At 46.0% G+C, this 27,263-nt stretch overlaps 2 protein-coding genes across 3 annotated transcripts in view; one reads left to right on the top strand and one right to left on the bottom strand.

The window, feature by feature from the left end:
* LOC120536039 (protein FAM102A-like) overlaps window positions 1-5,370 on the top strand; it is a 122,624-nt gene extending 117,254 nt beyond the window's left edge. For both annotated transcript variants that reach the window (XM_039764349.1, XM_039764350.1), the window contains exons 10-12: window positions 1,094-1,215; window positions 4,944-5,013; window positions 5,095-5,370. In XM_039764349.1, coding sequence (XP_039620283.1) covers window positions 1,094-1,215; window positions 4,944-5,013; window positions 5,095-5,140 — 238 coding nt within the window. In that variant the 3' untranslated portion in view covers window positions 5,141-5,370. The remainder of the gene's footprint in view (window positions 1-1,093; window positions 1,216-4,943; window positions 5,014-5,094) is intronic.
* Window positions 5,371-8,512: 3,142 nt separating this feature from the next.
* Window positions 8,513-26,776, bottom strand: LOC120536041. The gene is made up of 4 exons (XM_039764358.1): window positions 26,539-26,776; window positions 17,138-17,241; window positions 10,654-10,869; window positions 8,513-8,819 (listed from the first exon to the last, which is right to left on the bottom strand). Exons 1-4 carry the CDS (start codon window positions 26,727-26,729, stop codon window positions 8,686-8,688), a joined length of 645 nt encoding a protein of 214 aa, XP_039620292.1. The 5' UTR covers window positions 26,730-26,776; the 3' UTR covers window positions 8,513-8,685.
* Window positions 26,777-27,263: the final 487 nt, after the last annotated feature.

Consider the following 27,263-nt stretch of genomic DNA (forward strand, 5'->3'; position numbering starts at 1 on the left):
CTGCTTGCATACAATAGTCTCGTTTTGTGCCTTTGGCATTCTGGGATGTTGTTTAGGAGACAACCAAGCTGGCTGTGTGCTGTTATACAGTCCATCTATAACGGGGTGGACAGTCTGCTGGGCTAAGAGCTTTGCAAACTTGGTAGTCCAGGTATGCTTTCTGGTAGCCCAGCTTTATATACGGGCTGAAGGGTTACTTGCAACATTATACAGTCAGTCAGTCAGCCATTTTCTAACCCGCTTAGTCCTGAACAGGGTTGTGGAAGTGGCAGTGCCCATCCCAGCTAGCATAGAGTGCAAGGCAGGAACAAACCCTAGACAAGGGCATCAGACCATCAGAGGGCACAACTTTTTACAGCTACGCTTATTTGGGTGGGTACAGAGTATCATTTCTTTACCAGCTATATATGTTCTAGGAGTAAGATCTGCCCTTCAGAATGACTTGCGGGCCAGGGGTCTTCACTAGTGGATACGTATGCTATGGGTACTGATTTGAAAAAGTGGAGAAAAGGAATCCTGCTTTTGTACTGCTTCAAAACAGTAACACTAGACATATTACCTGTAGATATTTGATAATCATTTTTCTGCCTGTCCCAGACACGTTTACCAGCATTTTTTTAATAATGATTGAATATTATTATGGTTTCCATGGGTGCTGGAATAAGCTTTCAAAGTGCATTTTTTAATAAAAACGTTACTGAATTCTTCAGTTTATTCTGCTGCATCACAAGTGTATAACAGAAGTAGAAACCTTAAACGACAAATGCCTGACATTTATTTTGAGGGGTGGAACGTGAATATTGAGTGAAGCATGATGAGGTTCTGGCCAGTTACATTAAAGTAGCAGAAAACGCACAGAAGTGAGGCCGAGTTTCAAGGGTTACCACTGTGGGCGGCAGATCAGCTGCAGCTCTTTGCTTTCTACCCCCAAATGTAATTTGATTTTAATGGAAACTGCGTAGTTGGGACTGTGTGTGTGTGAGAAACGGAAAGAAAGCAAACTGAAGGCACAAAGGCCACCAGCCTGATCACAGCTTTGCTGCTCTTATCCCGATTTTATTTTGCTGATTTGCCAAATGTTACTTTTAAACAGGAGAAAGAAAGACTCCGTAGAGAACCACCCGACCTGGCTAGACGACACCAGAATAGACGCTGATGATATAGTGGAGAAGATCGTCCAGAGCCAGGACTTCACGAATGCCAGCAACAATGAAGGTAAATGGTCATCCTTGTGTGATACGGCACCTCATGCATTAGGGTTTTATTTTATTACTAGGAAATCTGAACACCGGGCTCCTTTACGTTGTGTAGCTTTTGTGTGTGTTTACCCGCTGCTTGCCACTTTTTCTGTTGAATTGGGACCCTTTTATTGATTACCCAATGTGCTCAAATAATCAGTTCAGTTGCTGCATTTGCTCTGATTAGCCTAGTGTACCATGCAGTCATTACTACATAATATGGAAAGGCGTAATGTTGGAGCTAAACACTGACACCTTACTCAGAAGGGGTCTGCATACGCACTCTACAGAGGATTCAGAAAGTATTCAGACCCCTTCACTTTTTTCACATTTTACTTTGCTGCAGCCTTCTGCTAAAATCGTTGTAATTCATTTTTTTTTCCACCTGTCAAGGAACATTCAGCACCTCAGAATGACAAAGTGAAAACAGGATTTGAGGGGTTTTTGCAAATTTTTTAAAAATTATAAAATCTCCCATTGACACAAGTCTGTACTCACTACTCCAGTCTGGAGTCTTTTGGGGTCTTACACAACGAGTGTCACACACATGAATTTTGAGATTTCCTGCCACTCTTCTCTGCAGATCCTCTCAAGGTCTGGTAGGCTGACATCAGTTTTCAGGCCCCTCCATTGATGGTCAATTGGGTTCAAAGTGTGGGCTCTGGCTGGGCACCCAAGGGCCTCCCCAAAGATGACCCTAAGCCGCTCCTGTGGTGTCTTTTCTTTCTTTGTCCTGTTGGAAGGTGAACTTTTATCCCAGTTGGATGTCCAGGTTTTCATTATGGACGTCTCTGCACTTTCCTCTTTTCAGCTTATTTTATATATATATATATATATATATATATATATATATAAGCCACTTTGCGGTATGGGTCAGTGGATGTACAATTTAAACAGATTATTTTCATGGGAATTGCTACATATGCATAATAGAACTAACTATTTTACATTACAGCAAGTAATTAACCATAGTAAAACGTAATAAAATGAAAAAATGTTCATGTTGCGTTTGATGTATTCGTTGCGTTATACGTTTTCGTTCTGTTTGGCTAAATTAACACGCAAATTCTTTTTAAACGTACAATTTTACTGTATAACTTTTCGTCAATATTGCATTGAATTTTGGACTTTCATCGTGACAACGCAACGTTTAACTGCCTGTGAGTGAATTTCGTTTCTTTCTCTCTAATAAATAAACCGACTTCTTCGAATGTTTGTCTCTGTGATTTGTTAATTGTCATAGCAAAAGCTATTCTAACGGGAAACTGAAAACATTTTATTACAAATGTCATATCAAGATCTCCTTTGGTGTCTCATGTTATCCCCTGAAGATGTACTACATGACCTTTCTTGTCGCCTGTTAAAATTTTACATGTCAGAATAGTTTGACCAGTTTTGAATACAACTAATCTTGTCCTACTGCATAGCCCATCACTCAGACAGAAATTACGCACTAAGATTACGATACGTCTTTCTACAGTAATTCGGCTGGTGGAAGACCAGATGGTGTTAACGGTTGTAGATATTCTACATGATATTGTAAGTTGATATTTTCAGCTTCCATACCATCACCACCAACTGTTTCAGTCTATTGATACGCATTTAACCAATCTGCCGTGTAACCGATCAACATTTTCGGCGTTAATTGTTTGACTTCATCGTTTCTTGGTGCTAGGATTGCCCGTGTACTCATTTCTTCTGTTGATAACCCTTTAGGATGAAATTCATCAATAAGATTTGGACATAATACATCTCCTTTGTTTAACTGGGAACTTAAAGTGAGGAAAAAATAAAAATGTATAAGAGCTGAGAGCGCAGGAACTTTGTCTGACAAAAGCATTCACACCAATGAAAGGTTAGAGGATCACGGGCGTGGGGCATGAACTGGAAATGGTTGAGAGGAGGGCAGGACTTGGAAAAAATAACTTGACAGTTGTCTCGTCTCAAGATTTTCTTTTATAATAGAGAGACATATGAAAATATCCATCCATCCATTGTCTAACCAGCTGAAACCGAATAGGGTCACGGGGGTCTGCTGGAGCCAATCCCAGCCAACACAAGGCAGGAACCAATCCTGGGCAGGGTGCCAACCCACCGCAGGACACACACAAACACACCCACACACCAAGCACACACTAGGGCCAATTTAGAATCGCCAATCCACCTAACCTGCATGTCTTTGAATTGTGGGAGGAAACCGGAGCGAACCCGGGTCTCCTAACTGCGAGGCAGCAGCGCTACCACTGCGCCACCGTGCCGCCATGAAAATATCTGTTTATATATATATATATATATATATATATATATATATATGATTTATTTTAATAAGGAGCTGTTTATTTTAGTAACTTCCTGCCTGTGTGTCTCGCACTCACCCTGGTTTATCCTCGGTTAAGACCATGTGATGCAAGATACAGCATGTGGTGGGCATCACGTTGTCTGCAACAAGAACATCATTTATTTCTACAGCATATTTTCATGTAAACAGTGGAGCTCAAAGTGCTTTACAAGATTTCGAAGAATAAGTTACAAGAAAATAAAAATCAAATAAGATTAGGCAACAATGTTAAGGAATGAGTAACAAAGCAAAAGCAAATCCAGAAAAGAGAGAGATAACAAGTACAAGAGTGGCATCCTTCTGTACGACATCATAGCGTAAGTTCAGTAACATGCTCACGTGGCCACAGGCTGACAATTCCATCGACCACGTGGTTGAGTTGTAGTTCAGCTGTGCGGACCCTCTGTAGACAGGCAGTCATGTGGTGGACTTCAAATGAAGTGCAGAAACCTCTGAAGGATGATTAAGAGAATGAGGTGCCACCAGAGAAAAAATTTCAAGTGTCACAGCAGCACTTGTGAAAATGTGGAACATTGTATTGGTCACCCTAACAGACAACATATATGTTCATGTTGCTGTTGTGTGCCATTTGTTGTAGGATTCATAAAAGCAGGGCATGATGTTTGTAATGCATTGCATTTGTCATTCCAACAGATGGTGCATATGTTTGTTGTATCTGATTTGGTATGGGATGAGAAGAGCAGTGTTAATGTAATGTCATATGTTAGAATGACAAATAAAATGCATGTGTCTCATATGCCATTTTGGTATGGGATTCATAAAATCAGTGTTGATGCTTGTGATGCACCAGCTGTTGGAATGACTACCGAAATGCATTTTGTTACTACAAATGTCTGATGTGCCATCTGTTATAAGGGTGTTATATGCCATTTCATATGATTGTATTGTGACATCATTCCATTTTTGACATTCAGAGTGCGTCTGTCTGTGGACACTTCAGCCATAAAGTGAATCTCTCAATCCCAGTAAAACTTGGCAGGAGCCTCTCGACTTCCAGCAGCTGAGAGATTTGACGTGCGAGTCGATTTGTGCCTTCACGGCAGGATAAGAATATCGTTTGATTCAGCAAGACGCGTCCAAATAAAGTGCTGGCTCTCCGTACTTTTCACTTGCCTGGTCCTGCGCTGGACACGTCAGCTTATTAAATCGGAGAGACACATCAATGTGAATTCTCGTGTGCGGTTTGTGATGCCTGGAAGACCAAATTTGACATCGAACCCCTAAACGGGGACTGTGACTGGCCGGGACGGGGCGTGTGCCAGCAGGGACTGAAGGATCAAAACTAAACCTCATTTATTTATTTATTTATTTATTTATTTATTTATTTTTTCTTCTTTTCATTGTAGACAGTAATTTGCGACTGTTTGTCAGCAGAGATGGCACGACTGCCCTCGGTGGGATCCAGCTGGGAAACAGGTAACGCACCCGACGAGGCGATTCGCCTGAAACGGCCAAATGCAGCCGTCGTCGTATTAAATGTCTGCTTTTCTTTTTCAGGGTGTCGGCTGGCGTTTTTGAACCCGTGGTTATCGAAAGCCATTGAAGCCCATTTGACATTCCAGTGGGTGTTTGTTTGTTTTTCTCCCCACCAACCCCTCCTTCCTGCTGTTTTGAACGGACCACCTTGAGACATCGTGCTGTGCCGCAGCTTCATGGCTTCCTATGCTTTGTGTCTCCGTGTGCTTTAAAGCTCAAACGTGCAACATACCTGAAGAGGGTGGCACTGCCAGAAATGAAATGGCCACTGCTGGATCAGTCGCTTTTCTGGGGGGCGGGTGGTTTACTGGTGGTACAGGGCGGGTATGGTGGTGATCGGCCTGGTCAAGTGTTTTCCTGTAGAAATATCACTGTGGTTAATTGCTGTCCAGTGGGGGTCCCCTGTTCAGAATCAGCAGGCCCCCCATCCTGTATTTCGCAGATTTGACCCAAAGGTAAACTTTCAACAACCCTGGCAGAGCATCCACCCAGGATAAATGGCACAGCCAAGTGCAACGTGCCAGGCGTGGGGCACCTAGAGTTGGGCAGCCTGCTCAGCAGGGTTAGGGATTGATCGAGAGGTCCATGTGTTTGTTTTGTTGCTCCTTCCTTCAAGACCACCCAATGTCTTTGTCGTCGTCACTTTCATGTCCGGATGGCCCTGCTGTTGTTTTCCATTGTGAGACAAAACGACTGCGCGCTTCTCTGGGTTCCTCGTTTTTGTGCTAGCTGGGCTGGCCACTGTAAGAATAAGCTGTTTCTCTTCGTTTTAAAAGTTGTTTGGCTGCTCCTCTTTGTCTGTCTGGTGGGATTCTTTCTGTCTTCATACATTTTTATTATTGTTATTATACTACCAGAGCGGTTTGTTTGAAGCCCCTGCTCTGGGAGATCTGATCCATTCCTGCTTCGTTCCACTTAAACTTGCATGCCACATTGAAAAAGCCGCAGGTATGTAATGTGAATATAAACGTCGGACCACCTGGCCAGCAGTGGAGCCCACTTGCTGCGCCCCCCTCATCTCCCTCCTGACTGCTCTTCACTCCCTCCACACACAAAGTGGGCGCTCCTTGGGGTCCCCGTCGGCAGGCGAGGGGTCTCTTGAGGTTCGCTTTCCCGGTGAGACCCTCGAACGCCCGCCTCTCTCTCTCTCCGTTCATGAGACAGAGGAGCACAGACAGCCGTCTGCTGGCGACCTCTAGTGGGCCGAGAGAGGAAGTGCAGGCCTGTTTTCAGATAACAGCCGTCTGTTTCCGTTTCATTTCGTTTTTGACTTTTACACTTTTTGAAACTTTTTTTCCAAAGTTACATCTTAACGCGTTTGGGGTTGAATTTAAAAAACAAATTCCGAAATGGATCGGGTAAAGTTTATATTTGTGCACTTTGTTGCCACGGCAAACTTTTGATAATGGATTTGCCAAGACGTGTACCACTATGTTAAATAGCTGGAGCCTTTCTAGTTTTGTGTGTGTATTATTATTGTTTTTTGTTGGTTTTAATTTTCGGAATATTCCGGTGTTTTTGGTTGTGTTGCCCTACATCTCGATCATGTTACGCTTTTCTTTTTAACAACCAGCGGGCTGGTTCTTTTAATATTGATATACACGCCGAATGTTGGGAAATCGGTGGAATATTAGATAGCAAAGAGAAATAATAACTTAATAAAAAGCCTATTAAAACGTGTATGTGGTTCATGTTTGGTTTTGTTGTCTTGCAGACCAGACTGGTGTTTGATGTCATTTTTTTTTATTTTTTTTTTCCTTGATACTTGACTGTTTTGTAACCTGTGATTTAAATATAAAGCTTACTTTCGGTAGGTGGGTGCTGTTTATCACCGAGGGGCTTCACGACAAGTCCGCCAACGGAGTGGCAAAGCCGCGCGCGCCGGCCGTCCGTTTCCTTTTTCTTTCTTTTTAAATAAGCCAGCGCCGGTTTGTCCCTCGCAGTTCCAGTTCAAGTCTTTAACCGACGGCTCCGCTTTCTGCTTTTGAGTCTTTCCTGAGGGCGTTCAGGAGGTCCACCCATCTGCACCTCATGGGTTTTCAGATTGGAGTTTTGCTTCCGCTCTCCCGTACTTCCAAGACACGGTGGGCACAGACTGGCACGTTGTCATGGCTACCAGGGCCCAGCCGTTAATTAACGGGACACCACGGCGTCCCTGGCTGTGCGGTGGCGGGACGGGCGAGCTGACGGTTCACCATCTCGAGCACAAAGGGTCGCTGGCTGGGGTCGGCCGTAGAATTAGCTGTGCAATACTCGACCACTCCATTCGTTCTCGTCGCAATAAAACTCGTCCGACTTCCACCTTCAACTCCCGTGTTGTTCCTTTTGTTTCGTTCCGCCGCTTCCTTCGGGATGTCGACGGCCACCCATTTGCACTGAACTTGAACTCTGAAAACCCGGGGGGGGCGGGGCGATGGTCGGTAGGTGGCACGTGACGTCGACAGCACCGAGCCCCTCACGCCGTTCGTTTTTGTTTTTTGTGTTTTTGGAATAAAGGGAATCAAAGCTATGCACGACAGGCAAAGACTCAACCAAACAGATGTGATATTTTCTAACCGACTTAAAATAAAATTTAATTCTATAGATTTCTATAATTTTCTTAACTCTGTAGGCCATGATGGAATGTATTGAGAGAAATATTTAGACGGTTCTATTTTTATGATTCTCCAGCATTTTGGTTCTTACTCAAGTTTATAACAAAAAAAAAAAGAGAAAAGAAAGAGAGAGAAGCTCCAAAGGATGTGTCGTTTTGTTTCGTTTGTTTTAACAGGTTTATCTTGTACTCCTTTGATTCACTGTAGACGGAGCACTGTACTGTATTTGATTCAAAGTATATTTGTATTTACAGAGTGTATTTGAATGGCTCATATTTTAGACTGTAACAGTATAATAAAAACATGTATACTTTTGGGTAATAAACCTGTCATGGGGTACAGATCTCCACGTTTGCTCTCTCGCTTTCTTTTTGTCTTTTCAGCTGAGATGTGAAATCTGCAGACCGCTTGGTGCCGAGCCCTCAATTCTCTTTTTATGACCACCCAGGTGAGAGTGGCCTGAAGTGACAGCAGGTGACCGACGAGTGGCCATTCAGGCTCAGCCAGGTCACATGTTCAGGCTCGGACCACCTAAGAAAAGCTCCTGGCGAGGCCAGTAGGGGGCACTTACCCAGTGGTCTGAATGTGTGGACCCCAATTCTGTAAAAATGTCACCGTCCTTTGGATGAGGCACAAAAACTGAGGTCATTGCCTCTCTCTGGTCATTAAAGATCCTTCATTTTATCCTGATGTCCTGGCTAAACTGCCCACCACAGTCTAGTCATTCTGGCCCCCTAATCTTCCCCCGTTTCTCACCCCTTCACCATCTAACAGCTGGCACAAAAATGGCTGCTGTGCCTCATCCAGGTGGGTGCTGCGCATTAGTGGTGGGTGAGGTGCCCCCACATATACTACGTGAAGCGCTCTGAGTATTGAGAAAAGGCGCCATATAAATGGAAAGAATTATTATTAACCTGTCTGCTCAGATTGGGCACCATGAAAAAATGGCAAAGGTGGGAGGCCTTGAGGATCGAGCCGACCAGAATCCCAACAGATGAGGTACGACCCCCCTGACCCTTTAGTATGAATACGTCCTCCTCGGCGTCCTTCCCCCGTTTTCACTGAAGGGTTGGCATAGCAGGCACCAGAGGTGGTCTTCTGGAAAGATTAGAATGCCATCGGCGGTTCTGATTGGTCGAAAGGCACAGGACCCTGAAATAATAAAAAAAAAACAACAAAACAAAAATGTCCCCCACTCGTTATTTGTCACCGTACTCCCCAAGTTCAGCACGCACTTTGTGACCCAAGCAGGCTGACGAGGTCTTCAAACCCACCGGCAGTGGGGGGGCTCAGTCAGACACCCAGTGTGTTGTGTTGGTTTGCTCATCGCTGGCCCATTCAGGAGACCTCAGGCAGGCGCCTGTGGATTTTTATTGGATTTTTTGTTGATGAATTAATTATTGGCACTGCGCTTGTTTGAACTTTTTTTTTTTTTCTGGAATTGAACACTTGCCACTTTGTGCCAACCCTTACTGACTGCTGGTGTCCTCGTATGTCTGGCTTATCCTCAGATGGCTCTGGGTTCAAGATGTCAAAGGACATGTAGCCAACCCGGACCATCGGACCACCACAAAGCCTTGGAATGCCCTGTAAGATCTTATCATGGAGATGAAGATGATGGAGTCAGAACTGACCAGGTGGTCAAGAAACCCGAATGTGGAGCAATAAATGAAACTTTACACTCACTGGCCACTTTATTAGGTACACCTTGCTACTATGGAGTCGGACCCCCTTCAAAACTGCCATAATTCTTTGTCGTAGATTCAACAAGGTGCTGGAAACATTCATCAGGTATTGTGGTCCATACTAACATGACAGCATCACGCAGTTGCTGCAGATTTGTCAACTGCACATCCATGATGGGAATCTCCCAAAGGTGCTCTACTGGATTGAGATGTGGTGACTGTGGAGGCCATTTGAGTCCACTGAACTCCTTGTCAGGTTCAAGAAACCAGTTTGAGATGATCTGAGCTTTGTGCCATGGCGTGTTATCCTGCTGGAAGGAGCCATCAGAAGATGGGCACACTGCGGTCATAAAGGGCAGGACATGGTCAGCAACAATACTCAGGTAGGCTGTGGCATTTAAACGATGCTCAGTTGGTACTAAGAAGAAAAAGTGTGCCAAGAAAATATCAACCACAGCATCTGCACCAGGAGCAGCTGGCACTGTTGATACAAGGCAGGGTGGATTCCTGCCTTCATGTTGTTGGCACCAAATTCTGAGGCCACCATCTGAATGTTGAGACTCATCAGACCAGGTGACGTTTGTCCAATCTTCTCTTGTCCAATTTTGCTGAGCCCGTGTGAATTGTGGCCTCAGTTGCCTGTTCTTAGCTGACAGGAGGGTCACCCGCTGTGGTCTCCTGTTGCTGTAGCCCACCTGCTTCAGGGGTTGACGTGTTGTGTGTTCAGAGTTGCTCTTCTGCACACCTCAGTGGTAACGAGTGCTTATTGGAGTTCTTGTTGCCTTTCACCTCTGACCTCTGGCATCAACAAGGCATTTTCTCCCAGAGTGCCGTTCACTGATATTTTCCCTCTTTCGGACCATTCTCTGTAAACCCTGGAGATGGCTGTGTGTGAAAATCCCAGCAGATCAGCAGTTTGTGAAATACTCAGAGCAGTCCGTCTGGCACCAACAACCATGACACGTTCAAAGTCCCTTCAGTCCCCTTTCTTCACCATTGTGATCCTCGGTGTGAACTTCAGCAGGTGGTCTTCACAAGGTCCACAGGCCGAAATGCATTGAGCTGCTGCCTTGTGATTGGCTGATTAGATATTTGTGTTAACGAGCAGGTGTACCTAATAAAGTGGCCGCTGAGTGTATGCACAGTACGTTGGATTTTCTGATCGCTTCACTCGATTATCTTCTATTAAAGTGTCATCCATGCATGAACAGACCATAATAACCAAACCGAAATGGTCAAATCTGCTTCTCCTGAAGGGCCCCGTGTTTTGTCCTCGGCGGTGACGCACGGACTTCACTTACCTAAAATCAAATATGCGGCCGCCGAGATGCAGAAGATGATTAGAATGACGGTGGCGGGGCCGACGTCCTCGACCGAGCATTTATTCGGGCAGACGCACGGGCTCTCCACAAAGATCTCGAAAGTCTCCGACCCTTCCAGGACTTTGGAGAAGGACACCGAGTGGTTGGTGCTGCAGTGGAAGTGGACGGTGGTCTGAAGGGGTGGACTGTGCGAGGCTGAAGATGCACAGAAGACAGAAATGAAACAAAAGAGTCAGCGATTTGTGAAGAGCGCAGCAGTGGCGCACGGCGGTTGTGTAGGCGGCTCGGAGACGAGTGTATTAGGGTCCGAGCCCCAGGACTCCCATATGGTGGTCTTCTCCCGTCCGCTTAGCCCCACAAACCCTAACCCTGCTCTGCGGCCATTTGAATTTGACTTGGCGCGTCTCACAGGCGGGACGACCCCCCCACCTTATTAAAATGATACTTGAGAAGCCTTGACTGAAGACCACCGCTTCGCTGGGTTTGTCCAGTTTCTTAGGGACGCCTGCTTATTAACACATTTGCTGCTTCTCCACGTAACCATTTGTGTACCAGCATCCACAAGGCGTACAGAGATGGTCGAAGAAGACCACTATAACCAGCAAGACCCCCGCCTGACCTGCCTTGGCCTCTGTTCGGGCTGGGGTGACAGCTGACCTGAGGCAGGCAGCCAAGACAAGTCGGCGAGGGTCCCAACCAAAGCCCAGAATGAAACCCTCTGAGTAGAGACCTGAGGATGGGGAAACATCTGCAAGCGGCCATCAAATGAATGCGATGGATACTGAGGGGCTCTGCCAGGAAGAACGGGATAAGCTGGCGAAACTGAGGTGTGCAAAGCTTGTTGAGACTCACCGGGAAGAAATGAAGCTGGCATTGCTGCCAAAAGGGGCTTCTACAAAATAGTGAAGGAAGAAAAACCTCCTTCAGAGTGGGACCTAAAAACGGACAGCCAGGACGACGCTCTCTGAGGGGCCTTCGAGCCGAAGCCCACTGAAGACGCGTGGAGAGACCTGAAGATGGCCGCTCATACGCACTTCCCATTCAATCGAAGAGAACTTGAGAGGCTCTGCCAGGAAGAACGGGAGAAACTGACGAAACTGAGGTGTGCAAAGTCCGACCCACGAGGACTCAAATGGAGTTCTAGAAAGAACCGAATGGAGGGTCGGAATTCTTCTAGGAATGACACTTTTTTTTTTTTTAATACAGTTTCAAACCTTTCACATTTCTGGAGTGTTGATTGTCACCTGTTCGATGTCACAAAGCTCCTACTGTTCCTCAGAAGTGACTTCATGTCACCTGACTGCGATGACCTCCACTATTCACACATCTCAGCCCAATGACATGTTGTGTCACCTTCTAAACCTGCTTAATCCGGACCAGGGCTGTTGTGGGGTGGGGTGGCTATCCCAGCTAGCACAGGGCACCAGTCCAAAAACACACACACACACCCCCCGGGCCAGTCCAGTGGCACCAGTCCAAAAACACACACACCCCCCGGGCCAGTCCAGTGGCACCAGTCCAAAAACACACACACCCCCCGGGCCAGTCCAGTGGCTCCAGTCCACCTAACCTGCATGTCTTTAGACTGTGAGAGGAAACTCCACGTGGGGAGAACTTCAGACGAGAACCCCGGTCTGCGTACGGCGAGCCCCCCTCGGTGTGCACTGCATGGCTCAGAACTTAAGACCTCCGTGATTCACACCGAGTCAGGTCAGCCCGGCGCCAAGTCCCCAAGTGACGTTTCCAGGGTCTCGTTGAACTCCTGGCTCTGTTGTGACCGTGTTGGTGTCTTAGTAACGAGGAGCAAAGGTTTAGTGTTTGAGAATCAAAGACACAAACCAGGAAGGAACATCGCAATACAACTGGGGGGCCAGGGCTGAATTAAGACCTGTAGAGGCCCCCCCACCCCTCGACCTGTTGTTTGCCCACAGGACACCGAGTGAGCACCAGTGCTGCCAGTTTCAACTTCTGTCGTTCTCATCCAGGTCAGGTCAGGTCAGGTTGGGGGGGGGCATGCACTGCTACAGCACGTTGTCGCACCCACCACACAACGAAACACCTCGGGACCCTGGTTGGCAACCCCCCAGGCAGACACACGACTCAGTCTCACCCTCTGGAAATGACCCTCTACCTACCACAGCCAGGTGTTATGTGGGCGACCCCTTGGCCTGGTCCAGCCACTCAGGTCTTCAACAATGAGGGTCCTGTGGGCCGGATCACCCTCGGGTAATCGTGCCACATGGCTGTAGTGCCGTAACTGGCGCTCCCTCACAATGCAGGTCTTGTGCCTCATTCGGGACTCCATGAGCAACGCAGAGTCACACCAGCGGCCCCCAAGGACCCTCTGAGGAGACACCAAAGGAGTCCAGTCTTCATCTCGGGTCACTGGATAGCGGCCATGTCTCACAAACAGGGGGCACCAGGACTCTGAAGACTTGGACCTTCGTCCTTTTGCAGATAGCAGGAGCGCCACACACTCCTTTCTGGGGACCTCATGACCCCACCTGCTCTCCCAGTCCGTCCACTGACTTCATAGGAAGAGTCACCAGAGAGGTGAATGTCACCGCTGAGGTAAGTAAACCTCTCAATGACGAGGTCGACACTCTCCGCAGACAGACACCCTGCTGACGGCCGTGCCCACGAGGTCATCTTACTTTTTATCAGGACCCTCACAAGAACAGACCCTCGGACTCCTCACTCAGTTCCTCGAGAGCCCCCATTGAAGATCACAGCATCGTCAGCGAAGTCAGGATCAGTGGATCTCTCTTCGCCAACTGATGCCCCCCACCCGCTGGACCCCACTTCCCCGATGCCCACTCCAAGCAAGCACTGAACAGACTTGGCATAGATGTGCTTACAAACGATCGTTTTTCAGAACAAATTATAGTACATGTAACAATTTTAAATGAACAACTTTATTAAAAATGAGCGGATAGAGTTGGGGTTCATAAAGTGAATACTTAAATTCAGTTGTGTGTTTTATATTTACACCAAAACCTAAACAAACTCCTGATATCAATGGCAACAAATCAGAAGAAACCGTCAAACACCTCGACCGCCAATCTGTGGTCTTACTACACACATCAGAAAACGCTGCGGTGGGCTGGCACCCTGCCCGGGGTTTGTTCCTGCCCTGCGCCCTGTGCTGGCTGGGATTGGCTCCAGCAGACCCCCGTGACCCTGTAGTTAGGTTATAGCGGGTTGAATAATGGATTATATAATATAATATTATACAGTGGTGTGAAAAACTATTTGCCCCCTTCCTGATTTCTTATTCTTTTGCATGTTTGTCACACAAAATGTTTCTGATCATCAAACACATTTAACCATTAGTCAAATATAACACAAGTAAACACAAAATGCAGTTTTTAAATGATGGTTTTTATTATTTAGGGAGAAAAAAATCCAAACCTACATGGCCCTGTGTGAAAAAGTAATTGCCCCCTTGTTCAAAAATCACCTAACTGTGGTGTGTCACACCTGAGTTCAATTTCCGTAGCCACCCCCAGGCCTGATTACTGCCACACCTGTTTCAATCAAGAAATCACTTCAATAGGAGCTGCCTGACACAGAGAAGTAGACCAAAAACACCTCAAAAGCTAGACATCATGCCAAGAGCCAAAGAAATTCAGGAACAAATGAGAACAGAAGTAATTGAGATCTATCAGTCTGGTTATAAAGCCATTTCTAAAGCTTTGGGACTCCAGCGAACCACAGTGAGAGCCATTATCCACAAATGGCAAAAACATGGAACAGTGGTGAACCTTCCCAGGAGTGGCCGGCCGACCAAAATTACCCCAAGAGCGCAGAGACGACTCATCCGAGAGGTCACAAAAGACCCCAGGACAACGTCTAAAGAACTGCAGGCCTCACTTGCCTCAATTAAGGTCAGTGTTCACGACTCCACCATAAGAAAGAGACTGGGCAAAAACGGCCTGCATGACAGATTTCCAAGACGCAAACCACTGTTAAGCAAAAGAACATTAGGGCTCGTCTCAATTTTGCTAAGAAACATCTCAATGATTGCCAAGACTTTTGGGAAAATACCTTGTGGACTGATGAGACAAAAGTTGAACTTTTTGGAAGGCAAATGTCCCGTTACATCTGGCGTAAAAGGAACACAGCATTTCAGAAAAGAGCATCATACCAACAGTCAAATATGGTGGTGGTAGTGTGATGGTCTGGGGTTGTTTTGCTGCTTCAGGACCTGGAAGGCTTGCTGTGATAGATGGAACCATGAATTCTACTGTCTACCAAGAAATCCTGAAGGAGAATGTCCGCCATCTGTTCGTCAACTCAAGCTGAAGCGATCTTGGGTGCTGCAACAGGACAATGACCCAAAACACACCAGCAAATCCACCTCTGAATGGCTGAAGAAAAACAAAATGAAGACTTTGGAGTGGCCTAGTCAAAGTCCTGACCTGAATCCAATTGAGATGCTATGGCATGACCTTAAAAAGGCAGTTCATGCTAGAAAACCCTCAAATAAAGCTGAATTACAACAATTCTGCAAAGATGAGTGGGTCAAAATTCCTCCAGAGCGCTGTAAAAGACTCATTGCAAGTTATCGCAAACGCTTGATTGCAGTTATTGCTGCTAAGGGTGGGCCAACCAGTTATTAGGTTCAGGGGGCAATTACTTTTTCACACAGGGCCATGTAGGTTTGGATTTTTTTTTCTCCCTAAATTATAAAACCATCATTTAAAAACTGCATTTTGTGTTTACTTGTGTTATATTTGACTAATGGTTAAATGTGTTTGATGATCAGAAACATTTTGTGTGACAAACATGCAAAAGAATAAGAAATCAGGAAGGGGGCAAATAGTTTTTCACACCTCGTGTATATAATATAATATAACTGCGGTGGGTTGGCACCCTGCCCGGGGTTTGTTCCTGCCTTGTGCCCTTTGTTGGCTGGGATTGGCTCCAGCAGACCCCTTGACCCTGTGATAGGTTATAGCGGTCTGGATAATGACGATGATGACCGACTGACCGACTGACCGACCGACTGACCGACATTCTAAAACGCAGGTCCGTCTACCGGCGGCAGCACACGAGTGTTCGGTGTGAAGAGGAATCTCCGAGTGCAAATTCAAAACGCATGGCATTAAAAATTGCGATTCTGTTTTCATATAAAATTTTTTTTCAAACTATTGTACAAAATGCGTACGCTGATGGCGGCACATGTACAATAATTATCACCTGTCTGGCAATGCGAACTGAACGGGACCACCGCCATGACCGAGACAATCACGTGACGATGACGAGAGCCCCGGTGGGCCGTGATGCCAGTTGCCAGAGTTGGATTTTGTTGTATTCCCCAGATTTCTGTAATGAATGTGTATGATTAGCCTCGATTAGCGCTGTATGTCATTAATGCGGCAGCCCCTTCCTGCGGACCCTGGTTCGGCTGCGCCATTTGCTTTTATTTATGCACCATGTGGTCACTGGGAAATCCAGCACTGCGGTGCCCCCTTTTCTGTTGATGCCCTGCTGAGGTCAGTCCATAGAAATCAGGAACAGAATTCATGAGAAAAGACGAGAAAGAAGGAAAGAAAGAAAGTTTCAGAGCTAAAGAAAAAAAAGTTTATAATAAAGAACACAAGCAACCACAGAGCAGGCTGTTAAATTAGAGGGCCGGCCCTTTCCCTTGCCCCTTGCCCCATGGCATCCCACAGACACTGGGCACACCCCCTCGTGGTGCGTGGCATCTAAGCAGCCAACCCATCAACAGCGTGTAACTAAATCAAAAAATAAAAACCTCAAAAAGTTTACAGCACAATCACGACGGCCTCAAAGGAGGTCAGGCTGCTGTGAAGTCAGAAGGGGGTCTCGGCCGGTAAGTAGAGAGGCGGACCCCAGAAGCAGGGAGTCCCCAGCAGTGCTTTTCATTCTAACCGTCTCCTCAGACAGAGGCCTGCCGCTGCTGCTAATTAACTTGAGCTGGCCCGTTCTTTAAGACGCAGACCCCTTAATTGTTTCTCGTTTTTCACAAAACGTGACCAGCCAACCGGCATCCATCATTCAACATCTGGACATAAAGAAACAGGAAGGCCTTGGTAAGGACAGTCAGCTCAGGACCGCACAACACATTTTGACGAGGGTCTCGGTAAAAAAGAAAGGGGTCTGCCGTGGCAGCAATGAGCCGCGGAGTTGAATGAACAACAAGGGTGGGCTTCGAATTAAGAAACTGAATGGAGTTTGTGAGCCCCGACTTCGCGGGTCATCTGCTGGCTCACGGACTCCACGTCTCATTTCCGTTTGGTGCCATTAAAGGAAAAAAATGAAGCAACTGAGAGGACCGAGTCTTCAAAAAACAACAACATGGCGGGTGAAAGGAAGGGAAAAGAAGAGAATTAGCAGCGCCACTAATTAAGAAAAGGGTCCGAATGAAGCCCAGCGGTCACGGTAGTCCTCCGGGACCCCCGAGCTGAACAGCACGTTCTTATTAAACTGCACTTACCGTGGTAGGTGACAGAGAGAACTTGGGTGCGGTTGTTGTAGTGAAATTCACTGCCGTCATGTCTTCCAAAGCTGACGTATTCCTCAAGTGGGCTGTGGCGCCCGCTAAAAAACAAAAACATATAAAGACCACTTTAATGCTGGCGCTAAAAAGTACGCCCCATTGGAGGACACTAATAAAGCTGATGTCCCAACACGTGACTTCTAGTCATTGGGTTGTTGTCACCGGACTGTGACTGACAATCGCCGCCATGTCACGTTTACCGACTTGCTCACTCGTTTTTCTGACAGCCAATGACGTGCTGCCGGACGGAGCCGGTGCTGTGTGAAGGGTTTATGGGTACAATGAGATCGGCCTCACTCTTACTTTCTTGCCTCCATTCTACGATGGCGCGTAAAACACGAGACATCGGATTCTGTTCTGTTTTCGAGGTCCAAAGCCCCCAGCGTCCCTCAGTCCTCATCGCTGCATCCCGATGAGCGTTCATTGGCTGTCGGCTCTCATACACACAGAGCCACCCCTTCGACCGAAGACAAAATCCAACTGGAGCCCACCAGGACCACCAACGTTGACCCCCCCAATTTAAAGGGTTCGAGTCTTAAATAGCAAATCAATTAAGTGAAGTTAATCAGCAGCAAAACCTGGTCACAAATTAAGAGATTGGTTGGAATGAAAACCTGTAGCCACTGCGGCCCACCAGGATTGGAGCTGAGAACATCTGCTTTACTCAGACAGGCCATCATAACAATGGAAATTGTCCAGCACTGAGGTTTACGCTGTTAAGCTAATCAGCAGGTCCCTACTGGCCACATGTGACCGACTGTGGACGTGCATTTGATGGAGTGGACTTCTGCGAGCGATTGGCTCCTGCCTCGGGCCCAAGGCTGCTGGGATAGGCTCAGCCCTCCAGGGCCCTGTAACGCACAAGGCAGCCTTTAAACATCCATAGATGGGATCAACATTTGGTCCCTCAGGACATTGTGACAGGGCATCCCTTCTGGGTACTGCAGCCCCACAATCCAAATGTCCAAACTGCTTGAATATTCCTAAATCCAAACTAAACAAGGGAGGGATCATGATGAGGATGATGATGAGGATGATGATGATGACAAATGGCTGAACACTCAAGTTCTGAAACAAATCAAGCCTGTCCACACCACTGTACCTCAACATGGCTCCTATAACTGACTAGACATGCGCATCACTCGCTAGCCAGCTTTGAAGCCTCGGGATTCACGTCCACCTCCACCAGGCATGCACCAGTCTGTCTACGGGGTCCGGCCTCTGCCCCTCTCTGCTAGCAAAGCCAGCTTTTAGACATTTTAGTTTTCAGCTCCAGACTTGTTGGACTCTACCTGGATGATGCTGACCGGGGCTCTCTGTTCTTTCTTTAGACGAGCCCTCCATTGTCCTGTGCTACTTAATGGACTGCAAGAACCTGCAAGAACACAAACAACAACGTCTAGAAACACCAGCCATGATGTGCAGGTATCGATCGGCACTCGGGTGGGTGGGTGAGATGGCGTGAGACAGGCTGATGAAGAGTATTTAGGTATGTGATTGGGTGAGACAGGCTGATGAAGAGTATTTAGATATGTGATTAGGTGAGACAGGCTGATGAAGAGTATTTAGACTGAGATGGGGTGAGACAGGCTGATGAAGAGTATTTAGATATGTGATCGGTGAGACAGGCTGATGAAGAGTATTTAGACTGAGATGGGGTGAGGCAGGCTGATGAAGAGTATTTAGATATGTGATCGGTGAGACAGGCTGATGAAGAGTATTTAGACTGAGATGGGGTGAGGCAGGCTGATGAAGAGTATTTAGATATGTGATCGGTGAGACAGGCTGATGAAGAGTATTTAGACTGAGATGGGGTGAGGCAGGCTGATGAAGAGTATTTAGATATGTGATCGGTGAGACAGGCTGATGAAGAGTATTTAGACTGAGATGGGGTGAGGCAGGCTGATGAAGAGTATTTAGATATGTGATCGGTGAGACAGGCTGATGAAGAGTATTTAGACTGAGATGGGGTGAGACAGGCTGAGGAAGAGTATTTAGACTGAGATGGGGTGAGACAGGCTGATGAAGAGTATTTAGATATGTGATCGGTGAGACAGGCTGATGAAGAGAATTTAGATATGTGATTGGGTGAGACAGGCTGATGAAGAGTATTTAGATATGTGATTGGGTGAGACAGGCTGAGGAAGTGGACGAGCTGACACTGGACGCAGCACTACAAAGAATTTGATTTGAGCTACAGGAAGATTCAGATATAAATAAATGAGCAGGTTGACTTTTATTTTTATGCAAATATATTATTCCAAATTTAGATTCCTAAGCACAAGACAATAAAGTCCACTTCTACCAATAAAACCACGTAGTCCTTACATAGGCAGGCTGCTCCCCTAACAGCTGAGGTATCGCTCTGTCAACTACAAGCCTCCCAGTTCACCGTGTGATCCTACGTGTGTCACTTAGCTGGTGTCAATTATGTCTACAAATATGAAAATAACTGAACTAAACCTACAGATGGGGGCTCCTCTACCATCAGGGCATTCTGGGAGCCTGCTGGGGGACACCATAGGGCTGCTTGATCTTGTAACCCAGCAGAAGAGACCATCGAGTGTCCAGGAAAGGCACTTTAGCCTCTTGAGGTTCTTTTTCTATCGGTGGACAAGTGGGCTGGAGAAGCCTGAACTGTTAGCCTTGATTTACGCGCACGTCCTGCAAAGCTCACCCATTCAACATTCACTCTGCACAGATGAGGCTCAAAGACAAAGCAAGATCACCTCAACACTAGCCGAGGAGGCCGGCTGCCTCACCTTCAATAAATCAACAGAGGCTACAAGGCGTCCCTGCTGGGATTTGCTGACGTGTCGATCCGTCTTCAGATTGCTTCCCGTGAAAGGGCTACACTTCTGAATACCCCAACAAAAGCTAGGAATGGCTACTCCTGTCGGGCTATCGTATCTCAATGGCTGCCAACACAATCTAACAGAAGCCAAGGAGCTGATCTCTACTTCTGACAGTACATAAACCTAATTGGACACAATTTATTAACAATCATCGATTATTGCTAAATGTCAGTAAACAATACGACACTTCAGCAAAGCAACACTCAAATGATTACAGTGATTAATTACGTTTAATCGAAGGAGAAACCAGGTGTAGATGTTAGATATGAAAACATGCAACGTGAATGATTCAAATCAGGGTCACGCAGCAAGCTTCATATCGGGTGGCTAAAACCAGACAGGATGCTTGGGAGCAGAGGGGTGGTCTGTGGGGGGCAAAGTCTGACCGAGTGCTCTTCTCTCCGGCAGTTGTCTCTCTCTCTCTCTCTTCCTAGTCTCTCCATTATAAGAAAAAAAAAAAGCGGGGCGACGAGACGTGATCTTCTCAGAAGACACTTAAAAGACCCGCGAGACGCACAAAATATCAAATAAATGCGCTCAGTCGTGTAAAGGCACGTAGCACACACAGACCCTGTGCTCTCAGCACATCTAAAGCGTATAAGGAGATTACGTTCGAGATGATAGACAGGAATGTAAGTAACAAGCCGGTTAAGTTTGCAGATGATACCAAGATAGGTGGATTTAATGTCAGTAAATGTAAAGAATTACACACAGGAAGTAAAAATGTGAGGTTTGAATACACAATGGGCGGTCAGAAAATCGAGAGTCCACCTTATGAGAAGGATTTAGGAGTCACAGTGGAGTCTAAGCTATCAACTTCCAGACGGTGTTTAGAAGCCATTAAGAAGGCTAACAGAATGTCAGGTTATATAGCGCCTTGACGTGTGGAGTACAAGTCACAGGAGGTTCTGCTCAGTCTTTATAACACACTGGTGAGGCCTCATCTGGAGTCCTGTGGGCAGTTTGGGTCTCCAGGCTACAAAAAAGACATAATGGCACTAGAGAAGGTCCAGAGAAGAGCGACGAGGCTGATTCAGGGCTACAGGGGATGAGTTATGAGGGAAGATTACAAGAGCTGAGCCTTTACAGTTTAAGAAAAAGAAGATTAAGAGGTGACATGACTGAAGTGTTTAAAATTATGAAGGGAATTAGTCCAGTGGATCGAGACTTGTATTTTAAAATGAGTTCATCAAGAACACGGGGACACAGTTGGAAACTTGTTAAGGATAAATTTCGCACAAACATTAGGAAGTTTTTCTTTACACAAAGAATGATAGACACTTGGAATAAGCGACCAAGTAGTGTGGTAGACAGTAAGACGTTAGGGACTTTCAAAACTCGACTTGATGTTTTCTTGGAGGAAACAAGTGGACAGGACTGGCAAGCTTTGTTGGGCTGAATGGCCTGTTCTTGTCCAGAGTGTTCGAATGTTCTAATGAAATCTCAACGACTAAGCAAAGAAGAAAGAGCAGCGCAGAGAAAAGAGACCCAAAAGCGTTGGAGAGAAAAAAAGGCAGATAAGAGATTATGAAAGCAGTGGCATTCGAAAGGCTCAGACAAACGATGGCGAGACACACGCAGAGAAAGGTAAAGAATATGAAAGCAGTAAAATTGAAAAGTATTGTAGCGTCCCAGCCCGGTCGAAGCGTTTTTGGTTTTAAGTGACTGTTAGGTCCGGTTGAGGGAGGGCAGAGTACAGCACAGAAGACCGATAGCGGGGTACTGATTGATGTGGTAAGGATTGGGGGTCTCGAGACCCGGGGGAGGAGACGTTGGAGAAGGTGCTAGAAAGTTGTGTTTGGGGATACGAAGTCGGCGATTGTGCAAGTAGAACTTTTGTGACACTTTATTAGTCAGTCGCTACAGCAGGGGTGCCAAATACGTTGATCGTGATCGACCGGTAGATCGGAAAGGCAGTGCAGGTAGATCGTGTTGCATTCAAAAAATGTTTTTTAAACGTTAGTCTATCTCATATCCTCCCTATGGCATTTGCCACTTGATTGGCATACAGGGCGGCCAGTCTGAGATCGCTTTTCTTCTAACACACTGGTCATCCCGCACACAAGATCAAACGCGCGAGCTACTGCAAAACTCCGGCTATCTAAGTGATCTAGTTAGCCTTCCAATTTATATCGACTAAAGAAGGGATTTAAAAAAAATTGTTGTTTATGGGCTGGATGTTGAATTGGAAGAGGATTTTTTTTCTCTCACAATGTCACAATCGAAGTGCGTTTGTCTGATCTGCCAGTCTATCATTGCTATTCCAAAGAAGGAAAATGTGGAAAGGCACTTTCGAACTGTTCATAAAAACTACGAAACTGACGTCCTTCTCGAAAAGCGATCTGAGAAAGAGAAAGGAGAGGGAACTAAAATGGCAGTTAATCGGACAGCCGTCATTTTTAACTCGGCTGAATTCAAAAGCTCCTTGACTGCATTACTCGGCTGTACTTATTTATACGAGTCAGCCTCTTCCCACATGACGATTATAAAATCCAAATACTGCAATGACCATAAATGTATTGAATTGTTATTGTGCCATAAAGGTTATTCAGTTATGCAAGGTACGACAACATATATTTAATGTATAAAGTATACTCAGTGTGTGTGTGTATATATATACTGTATAAACTGCTTAAAAAAATGAAAGGAACACTTTGAAAACACATCAGATCTCAATGGGAAAAAGAAATCCTCCTGGATATCTATACTGATATAGACTGGGTAATGTGTTAGGAACGAAAGGATGCCACATCGTGTGATGGAAATGAAAATCATCAACCTACAGAGCCCTGAATTCAAAGACGCCCCAAAAATCAGAGTGAAAAAATGATGTGGCAGGCTAGTCCATTTTGTCAAAATTTAATTGCAGCAACTGAAAATTGTACGCAGCACTTTGTATGGCCCCTGTGTTCTTGTATACATGCCTGACAACATCGGTGCATGCTTCTAATGAGACGACAGATGGTGTTGTGGGGGATCTCCTCCCAGATCTGGACCAGGGCATCACTGAGCTCCTGGACAGTCTGAGGTGCAACCTGGTGGCATTGGATGGACCAAAACATAATGTCCCAGAGGTGTTCTATTGGATTTAGGTCAGCAAAGTGTGGTGGCCAGTCAATGGTATCAATTCCTTCATCCTCCAGGAACTGCCTGCATACTCTCACCACATGAGGCCAGGAATTGTCGTGCACCAGGAGCCACTGTACCAGCATAGGGTCTGACAGTGGGTCCAAGGATTTCATCCTGATACCTAATGGCAGCCAAGGTGCCTTTGTCAAGCCTGTAGCGGTCTGTGTGACCCTCCATGGATATGCCTCCCCAGACAATCATTAACCCACCACCAAACTGCTCATGCTGAATGATGTTACAGGCAGCATAGTGTTCTCCATGGCTTCTCCAGACCCTTTCACTTCTGTCACGTGCTCAGGGTGAACCTGCTCTCATCTGTAAAAAGCACAGGGCACCAGTGGTGCATCTGCCAATTCTGGTATTCTATGGCGAATGCCAATCGAGCTGCATGCTGCTGGGCAGTGAGCTCAGGGCACATTAGAGGACATGGGGCCCTTGGGTCACCCTCATGAAGTCTTTCTGGTTGTTTGGTCAGAGACATTCACACCAGTGGCCTGCTGGAGGTCATTTTGTAGGGCTCTGGCAGTGCTCATCCTGTTCCTCCTTGCCCAAAGGAGCAGATACTGGTCCTGCTGATGGGTTATGGACCTTCTATGGCCCTCTCCAGCTCTCCTAGAGTAACTGCTTGTCTCCTAGAATCTCCTCCATGCCCTTGAGACTGTGCAGGGAGACACAGCAAACCTTCTGGCAATGACACGTATTGATGTGCCATCCTGGAGAAGTTGGACTACCTGTGCCACCAACCTCTGTAGGGTCCAGGTATCGCCTCATGCTACCAGTAGTGACACTGACTGTAGCCAAATGTGAAACTAGTGAAGAAACAGTCAGAAAAGATGAGGAGGGAAAAATGTCAGTGGCCTCCACCTGTTAAACCATTCCTGTTTTGGGGGTCATCTCATTGTTGCCCCTCTAGTTCATCTGTTGTTAATTTCATTAACACCACAGCAGCTGAAACTGATTAACAACCCCCTCTGCTACTTAACTGACCAGATTAATATCCCATAAGTTTCATTGACTTTATGCTATACTCTGATTAAAAAGTGTTCCTTTAATTCTTTTGAGCAGTATATTTACTGTATATATATATATATATAGCATTTTTAATGTAGGTAGATCATTTCGACCTGGTCATTTTAAAAGTAGCTTGCAAGCCCAAAAAGTGTGGGCACCCCTGTGCTACAGTATCAAAAAATAAAGATAGTAAAGATCACATCAGCGCTAACAAAAGGTAATGAACCATCACGACCAGGTGTGACTGAAAAAACAGCAGGACAAAGTGAGGTCAGAAATAAAAGGCAAAGAGCAGAAAACAAAGTCTTTTCACCTTCGCAACATTCAATGCACAAAATGTGGATTTGCACCCTAATGGACCTCACGCTATGAGAATCTGTGGTTAAACAGTTAAAGCAACGACAAGTTGAATTTCAAAGAAAAAACAATTCGGTCAGGTGTATGTTTATGATCACGGAGAAGCGATGCAAATTTTAACAGGCAACAAGAAAGGTAATGTATATATTCTGCGAATAACATTAGATACCAAAGGAGATTGTGATATGCCACTCGTAGAGAAGAGCTTTTGCAAAGACAATTAACAAATCACAGGGACACACATTAGAAGAAGTCAGATTATTTATTAGAGACACAGAAACAATACTCACTCACGGGCAGTTCTACGTTGCGTTGTCAAAATGTGTCTCCAACAACGGAATCAAAATTCAATGTGATCTTGAAGAAAAGGTAATTGCAAATATTGTTTTTAATAAAGTTTTAAAGTAAAAGTGCAAATAATGAAACTGAAACAATTCCAAAGAAAAAAAAAAAAAGCCTTTTAAAATTGGATATCCGATTAACCGAACACAGGGGTTGGCGAGTGAAGCAAGCAGGGGGCAGAGCCCCCAAGTCTTATTTAAAATCCTTTGAATTTATAGTCTTGCTGCCTGCCTTATGAATCATATTGCATTGGTCACAAATTTTGGACAACCAATAGGCTCCACGGTCTGGATGATTGTTAATTAAGGTACATTTGGCGTAGACGTGAAACACGTTCATCTCAAAGTCTCAGGCCTCCATTTCACATACTCTTAACAAGCACTCCACATTCTAATAAACAGTGACACTCTTTAACAATTCTACTTATTTTCCCAGAATTCCTGTCCACGTCTCTTTTGTCTACACCCCAAATGTGACCACCTTACAAAACAACCTCATGAATATTAATGAGCTAATGAGGTCATTTGTACCTGCTTGCATTTTCAGTAACAGAACTTGAGCTCCGAGCCCACAAGTTAAGAGTCAGCATCTAAATAATCCATCCATCCATTTTCTAACCCGCTGAATCCGAACGCAAGGTCACGGGGGTCTGCTGGAGCCAATCCCAGCCAACACAGGGCACAAGGCAGGAACCAATCCTGGGCAGGGTGCCAACCCACCGCAGGACACACACAAACACACGCCAGGGCCAATTTAGGACCCCCAATCCACCTAACCTGCATGTCTTCAGACTGTGGGAGGAAACCCACGCAGACACGGGGAGAACATGCAAACTCCAGGCAGGGAGGACCCGGGAAGCAAACCTGAGTCTCCTAACTGCGAGGCGGCAGCGTAACCACTGCACCACCGTGCCACCCGCATCTAAATAATTCTAAAATAAAAACACACAAATTAAATATTACAGGTCGTGTTTAGCATACTGTAAAGGCAGAATTTTCCAACAGCATTCTACACACGCACTGAAAACATGAAGGGGGATCACACCATCCGCCCCAGCGACTGCCCACTTGAACATAAGGAGTGCCAACCACTGCGCCGCATGAAACAACGGAGTGTCGTTAAAATTAATTTCAACTTTCGGGTAAGGAGCTCAGTTCATTACGACACCCAGGGGCCTGTGGGGGGTCTTAATCCTGCCTACACTGTGAAAAGGCGCTACATAAAATCATGAGGACTTTAACTAACTGTGTGGTTCTGAGCGAGCCACGTAACTGACTTCCAGTTCCATTTGTACAACACAAATTACTGTAAAGCACGACTGAATAAGGCTCATAAGGGAGAGGTGCCGTATAAAATAAAGCCCCCAGTTCAGTGCCCCCTCACTTTAACTTACCAGTGCAGTTCCTCCTCCTGCTAATGGTCAGCACTACAAAGATGAAAACAAGTATTTTAAAGGGTCTTGGGATGGTGGTCCCTTTGAAAGAGTGCTGCAGTGTAATACATACTAGTTCAATGCCCACCTGAGACCCTTTGAGAATTGCTTTATCAAGAATTTGTACTTCAGGCATGGAGTAGGTGGGTCCGCACTTTTCCTGAACACTAACACCAAAAAAACTCTCTCAAAACAGCAGACAGACAACTCACCTGAAAGTGAGGCACACAGCTTCCCCTTGGCAGTTGGATTCAGCAGGGACGGTGGGCTCACTGAGAGGCTGACAGGGGCTGTAGAGGACCAGCACTTCTGTGACAACAGCCAGTCCCCTGTCTCTCTCCAGAAAGCCCTTGATGCTGTCCAGTGCTGACAAGTTGATGACTCCTGAGCCATCTTCCATCATGCATTTGCATGGGTTCACCTTGAAGCAACCTGCCTTGGAAGAAGAGGAAGAAGAAGAGGAGGAGGTGGACAAGGAAACATAGGGGTCCATAACCATCATTGAAACAAGAAGACTCAGAAGAGCAGCAGCAGCAGCCATTTGTGCAGACGGGGTGGCAGGGTGTGCTGTATGTGCTGGGTAGGCTGCCAAGTGGAGCCGAGGAATTTCACAAAGCGGTGAGAGGTAGGAGAGGATCAGGCTTCTTTCTCTGCTGCCGTTTTGAAACTGGAATCCTCATCTGAGATCACTGCGTAATAACGGGCACCCGCTCTTCACCTGGGACTTTGTAAAATGCACGCTTGGGAGAAATTTAAAGAATGTTGAGCGCCGTTTCTATCTGTGATAAAAACAAGCAGCAGCCAGTGAGAGGATCTCCGTGTTTGGAGCCCCTGCACAAAGTCAAAGGTTACAAAACTCATGTATCTGCTGAATATAACTTTAGGAACACTTTGTCTCAAGACTGAAGAAATTCTCATGTGTGAAATACAAACACCA

The sequence above is a fragment of the Polypterus senegalus genome, chromosome 9 (assembly GCF_016835505.1).
Source record: "Polypterus senegalus isolate Bchr_013 chromosome 9, ASM1683550v1, whole genome shotgun sequence".
Lineage (NCBI taxonomy): Eukaryota > Metazoa > Chordata > Cladistia > Polypteriformes > Polypteridae > Polypterus > Polypterus senegalus.